The 14,312-nt window shown below is 55.3% G+C and overlaps 3 protein-coding genes across 3 annotated transcripts; all 3 read right to left on the reverse strand.

Moving 5' to 3' along the window:
* Positions 1 to 2,901: 2,901 nt before the first annotated feature.
* On the reverse strand, positions 2,902 to 4,738 carry LOC113935402 (metallothionein-1). Its single transcript, XM_035725071.1, has 3 exons — positions 4,472 to 4,738; positions 3,824 to 3,889; positions 2,902 to 3,139 (listed from the first exon to the last, which is right to left on the reverse strand). Exons 1-3 carry the CDS (start codon positions 4,497 to 4,499, stop codon positions 3,048 to 3,050), a joined length of 186 nt encoding a protein of 61 aa, XP_035580964.1. The 5' UTR covers positions 4,500 to 4,738; the 3' UTR covers positions 2,902 to 3,047.
* Positions 4,739 to 7,675: 2,937 nt separating this feature from the next.
* On the reverse strand, positions 7,676 to 9,314 carry LOC118356440 (metallothionein-1-like). Its single transcript, XM_035725069.1, has 3 exons — positions 9,221 to 9,314; positions 8,573 to 8,638; positions 7,676 to 7,910 (listed from the first exon to the last, which is right to left on the reverse strand). Exons 1-3 carry the CDS (start codon positions 9,246 to 9,248, stop codon positions 7,819 to 7,821), a joined length of 186 nt encoding a protein of 61 aa, XP_035580962.1. The 5' UTR covers positions 9,249 to 9,314; the 3' UTR covers positions 7,676 to 7,818.
* A 3,114-nt stretch (positions 9,315 to 12,428) lies between these two features.
* LOC113936021 (metallothionein-1-like) lies at positions 12,429 to 14,312 on the reverse strand. Its single transcript, XM_035725070.1, has 3 exons — positions 14,059 to 14,312; positions 13,297 to 13,362; positions 12,429 to 12,663 (listed from the first exon to the last, which is right to left on the reverse strand). Exons 1-3 carry the CDS (start codon positions 14,084 to 14,086, stop codon positions 12,572 to 12,574), a joined length of 186 nt encoding a protein of 61 aa, XP_035580963.1. The 5' UTR covers positions 14,087 to 14,312; the 3' UTR covers positions 12,429 to 12,571.

A 14,312-nucleotide genomic window follows, 5' to 3' on the forward strand; every position in this document is an offset into this window, starting at 1 on the left:
CAGATACGCCTCCTCCCCACCCCCAAGCCACCTGGGGTCTTCGGGTCTGGGGTAAGAGGCGAAGAGCTTAGTGGAGGGGTTGAGAACTCATTTGCAAGATCGGTGGCCAGTGACAGCGATGGGGGTGTCCGAGGGCAGCAGATGCAGTGATGACAGTTGTGCCAACTCTAAGAGCCCAGCCACGCCACTCCCGGGACCCGTTCTGCTGCTTGCCTCCCCCCAGCACCATGGCTCCTGCCCGTTTTCTGGACCTAGTTCTCCATCCTTCTGATCAGCTCCATAGTCCTCCTTGTCCTTTCAATGCATTTCTTTTGTACCTAATTTTGGCTAGAGTCCATTTCTGTTGCTGTCATTGAAGGGTTCGCTTTCAGAATTCAAAGGGAAGTGAGGTGTCCCTGGGACTCTTCCCAGCAGGTGTTCAGCTCTCCGGTCCCTAGAAGACTGAGATGAACAGCAGTTCTCATAGAAAACAAATCTGTAGGGGTGCTTGGGTGGCTCAGTCAGTTGAGCATGGACTCTTGATTTCAGCTTAGGTCATGACCTCAGGGTCGTGGGATTGAGCCCTGTGTCAGGCTCCACACTCAGTGGGGAGTCTTTATGAGATTCTCTCTCTCACTTTGCCTGTTCCTCCTGCTCATGCCCACCCCCCCAAATAAATAAAGAATAAAATCTTTAAAAGAAGTCAAATCATCCTCATGGCTACCATTTGGGTGGATTCTTTATTGTTCCCATGACATAAGAGCTCCAGTTACCTTTTGTTCCTGCCACCTGCACCTTGAATTTCTGCTTCTCAGGGGAGAGAATCTGATTGGTTCAACGAATACTAAGCATCTGCATCGGTCAGGGGTGTCATGCAAGCCTCTTCCCTTTCCCCTGGAAGAGTTAACCCCCTACTTGTCTAGCCTACCCGCCAATTCTCCAGTTAGATCTGGCCAAAAAGTGCCCACGTGAATGAATGAATGAACGAACGAATGAGTGAATAGGGTTTTCTTTCGGCCTCCTGATCAGATTGAATCACACCCTCACCAGCTCAGCAGCTGCATCTTGAAATGATAAATGCTCCCTGAATTCAAGAGGGACTTGAATAAGCTTTGCCTCAGCAAAGGGATTGGGTCTTTAATTTACATACTATCTTCCTCGGTGCCCAGCATAATGGTTTACCTACAGTAGGGGTCCAATAAATGCTCTTTGAATCCAGGAGAGAGCATTTATGATCACCTAGTGAATATCAGATACCATGCCTGGCCCAGACGGAAGTAGCACTTTCAGAGCACTTATTTTAAGCAGGGACTGTGCTAGCTGCCTTTAACCTCACAACCCTATGGGTAGGCACTATGACTACCCCCACTTTACAGATGAGAAATATGAGGCACCAACAGGCCACATAACTTGTCTAAGTAGTAGAGCTATTGTTCTAGCCAGGCAGTCCAGCCCCTGAGCAGCAATGCTTACTTCTGGAATTAAATGAGGCATTCTGACGCAGCCATATCGATATATTTTTTTATTTATTTTTTTTTTTAAATTTTTTATTGTTATGTTAATCACCATATATTACATCATTAGTTTTTGGTTCGATATATTTTTTTAAAAACCTATTGTAAATTAATCTCTCCAACTGATGCCATATGGTCACACCCCACACACCCACTGGGGAGATGGGGCTCGGGGCTAAAGGGAGAATGCCACTTCACACATGACTTGAAAAATAAAAAGCTGAGAGCTGGATCACAGGGTCTGTCAGGCCAAATGAAAACATGCTGTACCCTACCCTTCCACGGAGGATTGGCAGCTTGAGTTCCAAAAGCAGAGTTGTGCAATCTCTGGGCACATTTGTGACTGTTGGCACCAAACAGGACAATAGCACACCACATTCCTGCCCAAGAGCCACAAGGTCTGGGCCAGGATCTCCCTGGGAAACGGTGGCGGGGACACCAGCCCAGTCACACTGGGGTCAAGTTTCCGATGTATGAGCCCCCAGGGGGCTGGCCACCCTTTCAGTCTTGATTTGGTCTCTAGAGACACTTCCCACAACCTGCAGGGCAAGGCCTGCCCCCTCCCCCTCTCCCTCCAGTCTGACAAGAACCAGGTACCGCCAGGTTCCCTAGGACCCCAGTTCGGGCAGTCATATGCTGGGGGGGTTGGCTTCAAATTCCAACCAGGATGGAAAGATTTCCTGGCAGAGGCTCATTTCATTTCACTATTAAATGCTCCATGTGACCACCTCAGTGCATGGCAACCTTAGGTACTTATTAACCCAGGTTCCCTGGCCCATCTTACACCCAAGAAATCGGAATGGGGGCTGGGAAGGGGAAAATGGGACCGTGATATGGCACTCTCGACCTCTCCAAGTGATTTAGAGTGCAACCAGGTCGCAAGTGAGGCAGATGAATGAGACACATGGTCTCCCTTAGAACATCCCCTTACATGCTGGCCCTTCCTTGACCCCCAACAGGGTCGTTGTTCCAGTTGTCCAGGAATGAAGCTCTCCATGCAAGGTCTCCACTTGGGTTCACCCAACAGCATTCTGTCAGAGCCACTGTGATTGTTCCATTCAGTAATGAGCTCTCCTCAGCAGTCTGGAAGCACCATGTTACCTCAACACTGAGAACCCAATGCCTACACAGGCATTCACTCAACAGGTGGCTATTGCGTGAATATAGGCAATGAACAGATACACACGAAGGGCGAGGACTCTCTAGGTGGCGGAGAAAACCCTGTCACAGCTAAGCCAAGAAGAGTCAAAAACCAAGAGCTCAAGGAGGTGGACCAGGTCAGACCCCAAGAACCTTGCCCTGCCCCACTTCCCATGGCCACCCCACCCCTAACCTCCCCCAAACCACTTTCCCCTACAGCCCAATTAGAACCAAGTGCATCCTCCCAACCCACCACCGGACACTTGGAGCCAGAGGAGTCTAGATGAATTTATTGTCATTCAAAGATTTCATAGAAACGGGAATGTAGCAACTGGGTCCGGGGAGCATGAAAAAGTAAAAAACTGCAGGTGTGTACACGTGGCTGTATTTACATCGGGCACAGGCTCCCCCACATCAGGCACAGCAACTGCACTTGTCCGATGCGCCTTTGCAGATGCAGCCCTGGGCACACTTGGCACAGCCCACGGGACAGCAGGAGCAGCAGCCTGGGGCAGAAAGGCACAGGGTCAGAGCAAATATGGCCAGGGCCCCCCCCTTCCTTAAGAGCAGGCCCGGCCCAGGCCTTGTCCCCAGCCCTGGCGGACCCTGGCTTGATGGGAGGCCGCCTCTTAACAACTGGGTCCTACCCACTGGGAAAAGGCTGTCCTGCCCCCATCTGCTTCCAGCACAGGGCAGCATGCCTGGAGACACAGTCACAGGGCGTCCAGGGACAATGTAGGTCCCCCAGAACCATACATCTTGATGGAAAGTCCTCAAGACAACAGAGGGGGTGCCCCCTGCCTAGCAGCTCCCGGCAGGGGGCACGGAAGCTGTGGGCTGTCCCCACAGAAAGGGCTACGGCAAGTCAGAGAAACCACACATGGTCACCAAGCTCATGTACATCAAGTGTTCAGGACACTGCAGGGTTCAGGACACTGCAGGGTTCAGAAGGCTGCATCAGGAGGCAGGAGACCTAGATCTGGGCCTCAGTCTTCCTATTCTAGGATGAGGCTGGGACTCCATCATCTACGTGCTCTTTCAGCTCCAATTCTGAGGTGGGGGCTCAGGGCAGGGGATGCAGAGAGGCTGGGTCACTGGCCTGCTCCTGCCTGCCGAGCTCTGGGCTCCCCCCGCCCACCCAGCCCAGTCCCCAGTCCCCCGACCCCCACAGAACACCCCACCACACTCACTCTTCTTGCAGGAGGTGCATTTGCACTCCTTGCATTTGCAGGAGCCGGCACACGTGCAGGAGCCACCTGCGAGGGAGAGGAGGAGGACCAGTGAGCAGGAGAGCGATGTGGGAGCCACGGCAGGCGGCCAACAAGCTGCCCCGATCTCCAGCCTCCTGTCACTGCCCAGCCCTGGCAGCTCCTTTCTCACCCAAGGGCAGGTCATCAAGGGAAGCCCCACTTTCTTCTGGTGCTAGGAAAGGTAGGTCCCTTCCAGATTTGACTGTACGAGGAGGGTCCCAGGCTCCGGGCTCAGCCCAAGCAGGCTGGGTTGGGGGCCAGGGCCCTAGGTCTTGAACCCTGAGGATGCAATGTCCCCACCTGCTGTCAAGTTCCAGGCCAGCAGCCCCCGGTCAACAGGGGGACCTCGACGTGACCGCAATACCCTCAACTCGAAACTCTAAAATGCTCTCCGGAGCTTGGCCAGGGACAGCGCACAGCACGTGCGGACTCCGGGAGTCTACTCCAGGTCCAGCTCCAGCTCCAGTTCCAGTTCCAGTTCCACCTCCAGGTCCAGCTCCAAAACCCGCCCCTCTAACCCCGAGGACACGCGCTCCGGGGCGGGAAAGCGTGCCCCACCTTAAGGCTCAGAGCAGGGGGTTCCCTTACCGGTGGAGCAGGAGCAGTTGGGGTCCATTTCGAGCGAGTCGAGTTGAGGACGGAGGTCCAAAGCAGGCGACACGGAGAGACACGGCTGCCGGCTGGAGGCGTGGTGGAGCCCCGGCCCCGCGGGCTCACTTTATAGGCGGAGCGGGCGGCTCGGGCGCAAAGGCCCCGCCCCCGCCCTTGCACCCGCCCCGCCGAGAGCGCGCGGCGCGCGGCGCCTTGGCCGAGCTGTGTGCATCTGGCCGGGCCGGGCGCAAGAGTCCCCGAGGGCGGCTCGCCTCGCTGCGCAGCGCGCCGAGGGACTGCGCGCCGGGCGACACGCCGAGTCCCAACCTCCCCGCCCGCCCCCTGTCGGCTCCCGCAGGTCGGCAGCCGCCCCTGTTCCCGGGTGTTCCGAGAACCCAGTGCCTGGGTCCTCGCCCACTTCCCCGCCCCGGGCCCCGGGCCGGTGTCCCCGCGGTCGCCCTTTCCCGGAGCCCGTGTGCAACCCCGGCCTCTCCCTCACGACCCGGGCCTGGGGAGGGGCGCCGCTGGGAGGGGCGCCGGGTGGAGGGTGGGTGTGGCGAGAGACCTGAGAGAGTTGTGTGCAGAGCACGGGCGGTGGATGTGCCCTTTGCCTCCTTTGGCCTGTCTTCTCGGTGTCCCCACATTAGGACTGGGCTTTCAGGCCCTTTTATGCTGTACACCGTGCGGCGGACACAGACCTCCGCCTCTTTCCATTCTGCATGCCCGAACGGATATATGCGCGCGATTGTGCGGGCCTTCTTTGCGTTAAAACTAGTGCTCCCCACCCCAGGAGGTTCCCAAAGGGTAAGATACCCAGAAAGGAGGAACCCTTTTAGGGGACAGGGAGACCTGGCTTTAAATAACAAAGTAAGAAAGTGGTTATTTCCCTTTCAGTATTCCAAGAATTACATAGCATTTACTGACCTCCTCCTCGTCCTCCCCCGCTCCCCGCCAGGCATTGCCTGTCTAGGTCCCTGTTTTGGGCCCTCCGCTGCAGCTCAGGCAACAACGCGGTGAGCTCAGGCTTGGGGTTCCCTTCCTTTCCTTCTCCCCACCAAGGCAGAAGGGATGCGTGGGCACGTTTGTCGTGGTGCTCCTTTGCCTAAACTTTCTAGGGACTCTCCTCAGCCCTGCCCATTCACCCCACTCAGGCTGGAGGTTCCCAAGGCATGGATGCTACCCCACCCCACCCCAGAAGGGATCCTTTTAGGTGATAGGCCAACCTGGCATCAAATAACAAAGCAAGACAAGTGGTTCTGTCCCTTTCAGTATTCCTGAGAACCACATGGCGTGTAGACTGTTCCGAGTGTCGCTTATCACTCGGTTCATTGAACCCCAACAGCAATCCTAAAGGGGGGACATTAGTTATGAGCCAGTTTCCCAAAGTACATACAGCACAAAGGAGCTATTTGACTTTGCTTAACCTCTCTGGAAATTGGCACAATCACTTCAGCCCCTGCGTGTTCACTCTCACTGGTTCCTATACAGATCAAATGACCTAAAGGATGGGAAAGACTCTTGTGTCTATCCAAATGCTGCGGCAGCCTCCTGTCCTGAGGGGCTTATTGCTGGTCATCCACACTCCCCCTTGTCCCAGGTCAGCAAACTTCCAATCCCATCTCTAGCCTCCAACCCAGAGTAATCCTTCCAAACCAACGGGCCTTTCCCCTGGAGCTTTTTGGGAACTAGAAGTAGTCTCTCTCCACAAATCTCAGTGTGAATAGAGTAGTGACCATAATGACCACTGTTTATTAAGCCCTAGTTAGAAGCCAGGCCACTATCTCATTTAATTTCCCACATTGCAAAATAATCTCCTTTTTATACAGGAAGAAATGGAGGCTCAGCAAGTACCAACAACTTGCCTAGTCAGATGGCCAGGAAGTGGAAAAGTCGGCTGTGAACCCACCAAAGCCCATGCCCTGGATACACGCTGCCTTCTGAAATCCTCTTTTCACACCAGGCACCTGCCGGCAAGCAGGGTCCTGACTCCAGACCCCAAGACTCCCTTTTCCCTCTGATCAAACATCAAGTAGCATTTCCCTCCACAAATAGCCGGGGGAACTAACCGTTGGCATTAATTACAAGTCACTCAGGGCCTCACTCCTGCCTAATAAACACCACCTCACCCTCCAAAGCGCAGAATCGGCCATCACTGTGCACAGGCAGCCGTGAAATATTTCAGCTGGAACCAGTTTCCAGGTACCGTCCTTGCTGGGAAATGGCTGAGCACGAGCCAAACCCAACGGACCCCCTGTGGAGATGTTGAGGACAGTGCTACTCAAGGTGGTCCACACACCTTGTGAATTGTTTCTAGTGCTCAATGCACACCCTCAATGAATAAATGCATACTTCGCAATTAAATTTTTGTTCCTCATATACGTATTGAAATTTGTTGAATCAAAAACGGGTTTGGGGCACCTGGGTGGCTCAGTCGTTAAGTGTCTGCCTTCTGCTCAGGTCATGATCTCAGGGTGTTGGGACTGAGCCCCAGCATTGGGCTCCCTGCTCGGCGGGAGGGCTGCTTCACCCTCTCCCACTCCCCCTGCTTGTGTTCCCTCTCGCCGACTGTTAATAAAATGAAAACACACCTGGGTTTTGCATATTGTGCCTTTTAAATTTTTTTCTTAGCAATTTATTTTCCCAAAGTTTAAGTCTGTGTTATAAAATAAAAATTGGTCATAAAACAATTTGAAGAAAATAAAAAGTGGTCCCTCAAGTGTTTTAGAAGCAAGCCCTGTATAGAAGTCTTAAAAGTGCGGAATTGGATTTCATCCAGAGTACTTTTTAAGATTTTAAGTAATCTCTACACCCAATGTGGGGCTTTAACTTAAAACCCCATCAGGAGTTGCACACTCCGAAAGAGCCAGCCAGGTGCCTCTCGGGAGTATTTTTGAAGCCTAACATTGCGAGGACCTAAGTTTGGCAGGGAATCCCGAAAGTAAATTTTAAGTTGAGAAGTTCTAGATCAACATTTCCAGGGAGAAGAGAGGGTAACTGTGTTGGCTCCATACCCTTAAGTCATCCCGATACTTTCATCTGCAGCCAACAAAACTAACGGAGAGATCACCTGACTTGCATAAGGCAGTTTGTTAGGGGCAATCCTTGAGTCCAGAACCCAGGTCTCTGTACCAGGTCCAACACCCATCCCAGCCACGATGGGTCTCAAGTTCCTTATTTCCAAAGCACACAAAACAGCCAGAATAAACTCAACAATTTTTATTTTAACTCAGGTACTTCATAGAAACAGGAAATGTAGCAAATGGGTCAGGGTAGTATGAAAAATGTTTTAAAACCGCAGGTGTGTACACATGGCTGTGTTTACTTCGGGCACAGGCTCCCCCACATCAGGCACAGCAACTGCACTTGTCCGATGCGCCTTTGCAGATGCAGCCCTGGGCACACTTGGCACAGCCCGCGGGACAGCAGGAGCAGCAGCCTGGGGCAGAAGGGCACAGGGTCAGAGCAGACATGGCCAGGGCCCCCCCCCTTCCTAAGGGCAGCCCCGGCGGACCCTGGCTTGATGGCAGAATGTCTCTATAGACAACTGAGTCCTACCCACTGGGAAAAGGCTGTCCTGCCCCCATCTGCTTCCAGCACAGGGCAGAATGCCTGGAGACACAGTCACAGGGCGTCCAGGGACAATGTAGGTCCCCCAGAACCATACATCTTGATGGAAAGTCCTCAAGACAACAGAGGGGGTGCCCCCTGCCTAGCAGCTCCCGGCAGGGGGCACGGAAGCTGTGGGCTGTCCCCACAGAAAGGGCTACGGCAAGTCAGAGAAACCACACATGGTCACCAAGCTCATGTACATCAAGTGTTCAGGACACTGCAGGGTTCAGGACACTGCAGGGTTCAGAAGGCTGCATCAGGAGGCAGGAGACCTAGATCTGGGCCTCAGTCTTCCTATTCTAGGATGAGGCTGGGACTCCATCATCTACGTGCTCTTTCAGCTCCAATTCTGAGGTGGGGGCTCAGGGCAGGGGATGCAGAGAGGCTGGGTCACTGGCCTGCTCCTGCCTGCCGAGCTCTGGGCTCCCCCCGCCCACCCAGCCCAGTCCCCAGTCCCCCGACCCCCACAGAACACCCCACCACACTCACTCTTCTTGCAGGAGGTGCATTTGCACTCCTTGCATTTGCAGGAGCCGGCACACGTGCAGGAGCCACCTGCGAGGGAGAGGAGGAGGACCAGTGAGCAGGAGAGCGATGTGGGAGCCACGGCAGGCGGCCAACAAGCTGCCCCGATCTCCAGCCTCCTGTCACTGCCCAGCCCTGGCAGCTCCTTTCTCACCCAAGGGCAGGTCATCAAGGGAAGCCCCACTTTCTTCTGGTGCTAGGAAAGGTAGGTCCCTTCCAGATTTGACTGTACGAGGAGGGTCCCAGGCTCCGGGCTCAGCCCAAGCAGGCTGGGTTGGGGGCCAGGGCCCTAGGTCTTGAATCCTGAGGATGCAATGTCCCCACCTGCTGTCAAGTTCCAGGTCAGCAGCCCCCGGTCAACAGGGGGACCTCGACGTGACCGCAATACCCTCAACTCTAAACTCTAAAATGCTCTCCGGAGCTTGGCCAGGGACAGCGCACAGCACGTGCGGACGCCGGGAGTCTACTTCAGCTCCAGATCCAGCTCCAGATCTAGCTCCAGTTCCAGCTGCAGTTTCAACTCCAAAATCCGCCCCTCTAACCCCGAGGACACGCGCTCCGGGCCGGGAAGCCGTGACCCACCTTAAGGCTCAGAGCAGGGGGTTCCCTTACCGGTGGAGCAGGAGCAGTTGGGGTCCATTTCGAGCGAGTCGAGTTGAGGACGGAGGTCCAAAGCAGGCGACAGGGAGACACACGGCTACCGGCTGGAGGCGTGGTGGAGCCCAGGCCCCGCGGGCTCACTTTATAGGCGGAGCGGGCGGCTCGGGCGCAAAGGCCCCGCCCCCGCCCTTGCACCCGCCCCGCCGAGAGCGCGCGGCGCGCGGCGCCTTGGCCGAGCTGTGTGCATCTGGCCGGGCCGGGCGCAAGAGTCCCCGAGGGCGGCTCGCCTCGCTGCGCAGCGCGCCGAGGGACTGCGCGCCGGGCGACACGCCGAGTCCCAACCTCCCCGCCCGCCCCCTGTCGGCTCCCGCAGGTCGGCAGCCGCCCCTGTTCCCGGGTGTTCCGAGAACCCAGTGCCTGGGTCCTCGCCCACTTCCCCGCCCCGGGCCCCGGGCCGGTGTCCCCGCGGTCGCCCTTTCCCGGAGCCCGTGTGCAACCCCGGCCTCTCCCTCACGACCCGGGCCTGGGGAGGGGCGCCGCTGGGAGGGGCGCCGGGTGGAGGGTGGGTGTGGCGAGAGACCTGAGAGAGTTGTGTGCAGAGCACGGGCGGTGGATGTGCCCTTTGCCTCCCTTGGCCTGTCTTCTCGGTGTCCCCACATTAGGACTGGGCTTTCAGGCCCTTTTATGCTGTACACCGTGCGGCGGACACAGACCTCCGCCTCTTTCCATTCTGCATGCCCGAACGGATATATGCGCGCGATTGTGCGGGCCTTCTTTGCGTTAAAACTAGTGCTCCCCACCCCAGGAGGTTCCCAAAGGGTAAGATACCCAGAAAGGAGGAACCCTTTTAGGGGACAGGGAGACCTGGCTTTAAATAACAAAGTAAGAAAGTGGTTATTTCCCTTTCAGTATTCCAAGAATTACATAGCATTTACTGACCTCCTCCTCGTCCTCCCCCGCTCCCCGCCAGGCTTTGCCTGTCTAGGTCCCTGTTTTGGGCCCTCCGCTGCAGCTCAGGCAACAACGCGGTGAGCTCAGGCTTGGGGTTCCCTTCCTTTCCTTCTCCTCACCAAGGCAGAAGGGATGCGTGGGCACGTTTGTCGTGGTGCTCCTTTGCCTAAACTTTCTAGGGACTCTCCTCAGCCCTGCCCATTCACCCCACTCAGGCTGGAGGTTCCCAAGGCATGGATGCTACCCCACCCCACCCCAGAAGGGATCCTTTTAGGTGATAGGCCAACCTGGCATCAAATAACAAAGCAAGACAAATGGTTCTGTCCCTTTCAGTATTCCTGAGAACCACATGGCGTGTAGACTGTTCCGAGTGTCGCTTATCACTCGGTTCATTGAACCCCAACAGCAATCCTAAAGGGGGGACATTAGTTTTGAGCCAGTTTCCCAAAGTACACACAGCGCAAAGGAGCTATTTGACTTTGCTTAACCTCTCTGGAAATTGGCACAATCACTTCAGCCCCTGCGTGTTCACTCTCACTGGTTCCTATACAGATCAAATGACCTAAAGGATGGGAAAGACTCTTGTGTCTATCCAAATGCTGCGGCAGCCTCCTGTCCTGAGGGGCTTATTGCTGGTCATCCACACTCCCCCTTGTCCCAGGTCAGCAAACTTCCAATCCCATCTCTAGCCTCCAACCCAGAGTAATCCTTCCAAACCAACGGGCCTTTCCCCTGGAGCTTTTTGGGAACTAGAAGTAGTCTCTCTCCACAAATCTCAGTGTGAATAGAGTAGTGACCATAATGGCCACTGTTTATTAAGCCCTAGTTAGAAGCCAGGCCACTATCTCATTTAATTTCCCACATTGCAAAATAATCTCCTTTTTATACAGGAAGAAATGGAGGCTCAGCAAGTACCAACAACTTGCCTAGTCAGATGGCCAGGAAGTGGAAAAGTCGGCTGTGAACCCACCAAAGCCCATGCCCTGGATACACGCTGCCTTCTGAAATCCTCTTTTCACACCAGGCACCTGCCGGCAAGCAGGGTCCTGACTCCAGACCCCAAGACTCCCTTTTCCCTCTGATCAAACATCAAGTAGCATTTCCCTCCACAAATAGCCGGGGGGACTAACCGTTGGCATTAATTACAAGTCACTCAGGGCCTCACTCCTGCCTAATAAACACCACCTCGCCCTCCAAAGCGCAGAATCGGCCATCACTGTGCACAGGCAGCCGTGAAATATTTCAGCTGGAATCAGTTTCCAGGTACCCTCCTTCTTGCTGGGAAATGGCTGAGCACGAGCCAAACCCAACGGACCCCCCGTGGAGATGTTGAGGACAGTGCTACTCAAGGTGGTCCACACACCTTGTGAATTGTTTCTAGTGCTCAATGCACACCCTCAATGAATAAATGCATACTTCGCAATTAAAAGTTCCTCATATACGTATTGAAATTTGTTGAATCAAAAACGGGTTTGGGGCACCTGGGTGGCTCAGTCGTTAAGTGTCTGCCTTCTGCTCAGGTCATGATCTCAGGGTGTTGGGATTGAGCCCCCGCATTGGGATCCCTGCTCGGCGGGAGGGCTGCTTCACCTTCTCCCACTCCCCCTGCTTGTGTTCCCTCTCGGCGACTGTCAAAAAATAAAATCTTAAGAAAAAACACCTGGGTTTTGCATATTGTGCCTTTTAAATTTTTTCTTAGCAATTTATTTTCCCAAAGTTTAAGTCTGTGTTATAAAATAAAAATTGGTCATAAAACAATTTGAAAATAAAAAGTGGTCCCTCAAGTGTTTCAGAAGCAAGCCCTGTATAGAAGTCTTAAAAGTGCGGAATTGGATTTCATCCCGAGTACTTTTTAAGACTTTAAGTAATCTCTACACCCAATGTGGGGCTTTAACTTAAAACCCGATCAGGAGTTGCACACTCCGAAAGAGCCAGCCAGGTGCCTCTCGGAGTATTTTTGAAGCCTAACATTGCTGAGGACCTAAGTTTGGCAGGGAATCCTGAGAGTAAATTTTAAGTTGAGAAGTTCTAGATCAACATTTCCAGGGAGAAGACAGGGTAACTGTGTTGGCTCCATACCCTTAAGTCATCCCGATACTTTCATCTGCAGCCAACAAAACTAACGGAGAGGTCACCTGACTTGCATAAGGCAGTTTGTTAGGGGCAACCCTTGAGTCCAGAACCCAGGTCTCTGTACCAAGTCCAACACCCATCCCAGCCACGATGGGTCTCAAGTCCCTTATTTCCAAAGCACACAAAACAGCCAGAATAAACTCAACAATTTTTATTTTAACTCAGGTACTTCATAGAAACAGGAAATGTAGCAAATGGGTCAGGGTAGTATGAAAAATGTTTTAAAACCGCAGGTGTGTACACATGGCTGTATTTACTTCGGGCACAGGCTCCCCCACATCAGGCACAGCAACTGCACTTGTCCGATGCGCCTTTGCAGATGCAGCCCTGGGCACACTTGGCACAGCCCGCGGGACAGCAGGAGCAGCAGCCTGGGGCAGAAGGGCACAGGGTCAGACCTGACATGGCCAGGGCCCCCCCCCTTCCTAAGGGCAGCCCCGGCAGACCCTGGCTTGATGGCAGGCCGTCTCTAGACAACTGAGTCCTACCCATTGGGAAAATGCTGCCCTGCTTCCAGCACAGGACAGAATGCCTGGAGACACAGTCACAGGGCGTCCAGGGACAATGTAGGTCCCCCATGGACCGTACATCTTGATGGGAAATCCTCAAGATCAGAAAGATGGTGCCCCCTGCCTAGCAGCTCCCGGCAGGGGGCACGGAAGCTGTGGGCTGTCCCCACAGAAAGGGCTACGGCAAGTCAGAGAAACCACACATGGTCACCAAGCTCATGTACATCAAGTGTTCAGGACACTGCAGGGTTAGAAGGCTGCATCAGGAGGCAGGAGACCTAGATCTGGGCCTCAGTCTTCCTATTCTAGGATGAGGCTGGGACTCCATCATCTACATGCTCTTTCAGCTCCAATTCTGAGGTGGGGGCTCAGGGCAGGGGATGCAGAGAGGCTGGGTCACTGGCCTGCTCCTGCCTGCCGAGCTCTGGGCTCCCCCCGCCCACCCAGCCCAGTCCCCAGTCCCCCGACCCCCACAGAACACCCCACCACACTCACTCTTCTTGCAGGAGGTGCATTTGCACTCCTTGCATTTGCAGGAGCCGGCACACGTGCAGGAGCCACCTGCGAGGGAGAGGAGGAGGACCAGTGAGCAGGAGAGCGATGTGGGAGCCACGGCAGGCGGCCAACAAGCTGCCCCGATCTCCAGCCTCCTGTCACTGCCCAGCCCTGGCAGCTCCTTTCTCACCCAAGGGCAGGTCATCAAGGGAAGCCCCACTTTCTTCTGGTGCTAGGAAAGGTAGGTCCCTTCCAGATTTGACTGTACGAGGAGGGTCCCAGGCTCCGGGCTCAGCCCAAGCAGGCTGGGTTGGGGGCCAGGGCCCTAGGTCTTGAACCCTGAGGATGCAATGTCCCCACCTGCTGTCAAGTTCCAGGTCAGCAGCCCCCGGTCAACAGGGGGACCTCGACGTGACCGCAATACCCTCAACTCTAAACTCTAAAATGCTCTCCGGAGCTTGGCCAGGGACAGCGCACAGCACGTGCGGACTCCGGGAGTCTACTCCAACTCCAACTCCAGCTCCCGTTCCAGCTCCCGCTCCCGCTCCCGCTCCCGCTCCCGCTCCCGCTCCAGGTCCAGGTGCAGGTGCAGGTGCAGGTGCAGGTCCAGGTCCAGGTCCAGCTCCAGCTCCAGCTCCAGCTCCAGCTCCAGCTCCAGCTCCAGCTCCAGCTCCAAAACCCGCCCCTCTATCCCCGAGGACACGCGCTCTGGGCCGGGAAAGCGTGACCTACCTTAAGGCTCAGAGCAGGGGGTTCTCTTACCGGTGGAGCAGGAGCAGTTGGGGTCCATTTCGAGCGGGTCGAGTTGAGGACGGAGGTCCAAAGCAGGCGACAGGGAGACACACGGCTGCCGGCTGGAGGCGTGGTGGAGCCCCGGCCCCGCGGGCTCACTTTATAGGCGGAGCGGGCGGCCCGGGCGCAAAGGCCCCGTCCCCGCCCTTGCACCCGCCCCGCCGAGAGCGCGCGGCGCGCGGCGCCTTGGCCGAGCTGTGTGCATCTGGCCGGGCCGGGCGCAA

Source organism: Zalophus californianus, chromosome 17, assembly GCF_009762305.2.
Source record: "Zalophus californianus isolate mZalCal1 chromosome 17, mZalCal1.pri.v2, whole genome shotgun sequence".
NCBI classification, from domain to species: Eukaryota; Metazoa; Chordata; class Mammalia; order Carnivora; family Otariidae; genus Zalophus; species Zalophus californianus.

Excerpts from the sequence above, each read along its gene's own strand:
- LOC118356440 (XM_035725069.1), bottom strand. The coding sequence starts at position 9,248 with ATGGACCCCAACTGCTCCTGCTCCACCG. Across the intron at positions 8,639-9,220 it reads CAACTGCTCCTGCTCCACCG|GTGGCTCCTGCACGTGTGCC; the intron begins GTAAGGGAACCC and ends TCTCCCTCGCAG. Across the intron at positions 7,911-8,572 it reads ATGCACCTCCTGCAAGAAGA|GCTGCTGCTCCTGCTGTCCC; the intron begins GTGAGTGTGGTG and ends CTTCTGCCCCAG.
- LOC113936021 (XM_035725070.1), bottom strand. The coding sequence starts at position 14,086 with ATGGACCCCAACTGCTCCTGCTCCACCG. Across the intron at positions 13,363-14,058 it reads CAACTGCTCCTGCTCCACCG|GTGGCTCCTGCACGTGTGCC; the intron begins GTAAGAGAACCC and ends TCTCCCTCGCAG. Across the intron at positions 12,664-13,296 it reads ATGCACCTCCTGCAAGAAGA|GCTGCTGCTCCTGCTGTCCC; the intron begins GTGAGTGTGGTG and ends CTTCTGCCCCAG.
- LOC113935402 (XM_035725071.1), bottom strand. The coding sequence starts at position 4,499 with ATGGACCCCAACTGCTCCTGCTCCACCG. Across the intron at positions 3,890-4,471 it reads CAACTGCTCCTGCTCCACCG|GTGGCTCCTGCACGTGTGCC; the intron begins GTAAGGGAACCC and ends TCTCCCTCGCAG. Across the intron at positions 3,140-3,823 it reads ATGCACCTCCTGCAAGAAGA|GCTGCTGCTCCTGCTGTCCC; the intron begins GTGAGTGTGGTG and ends TTTCTGCCCCAG.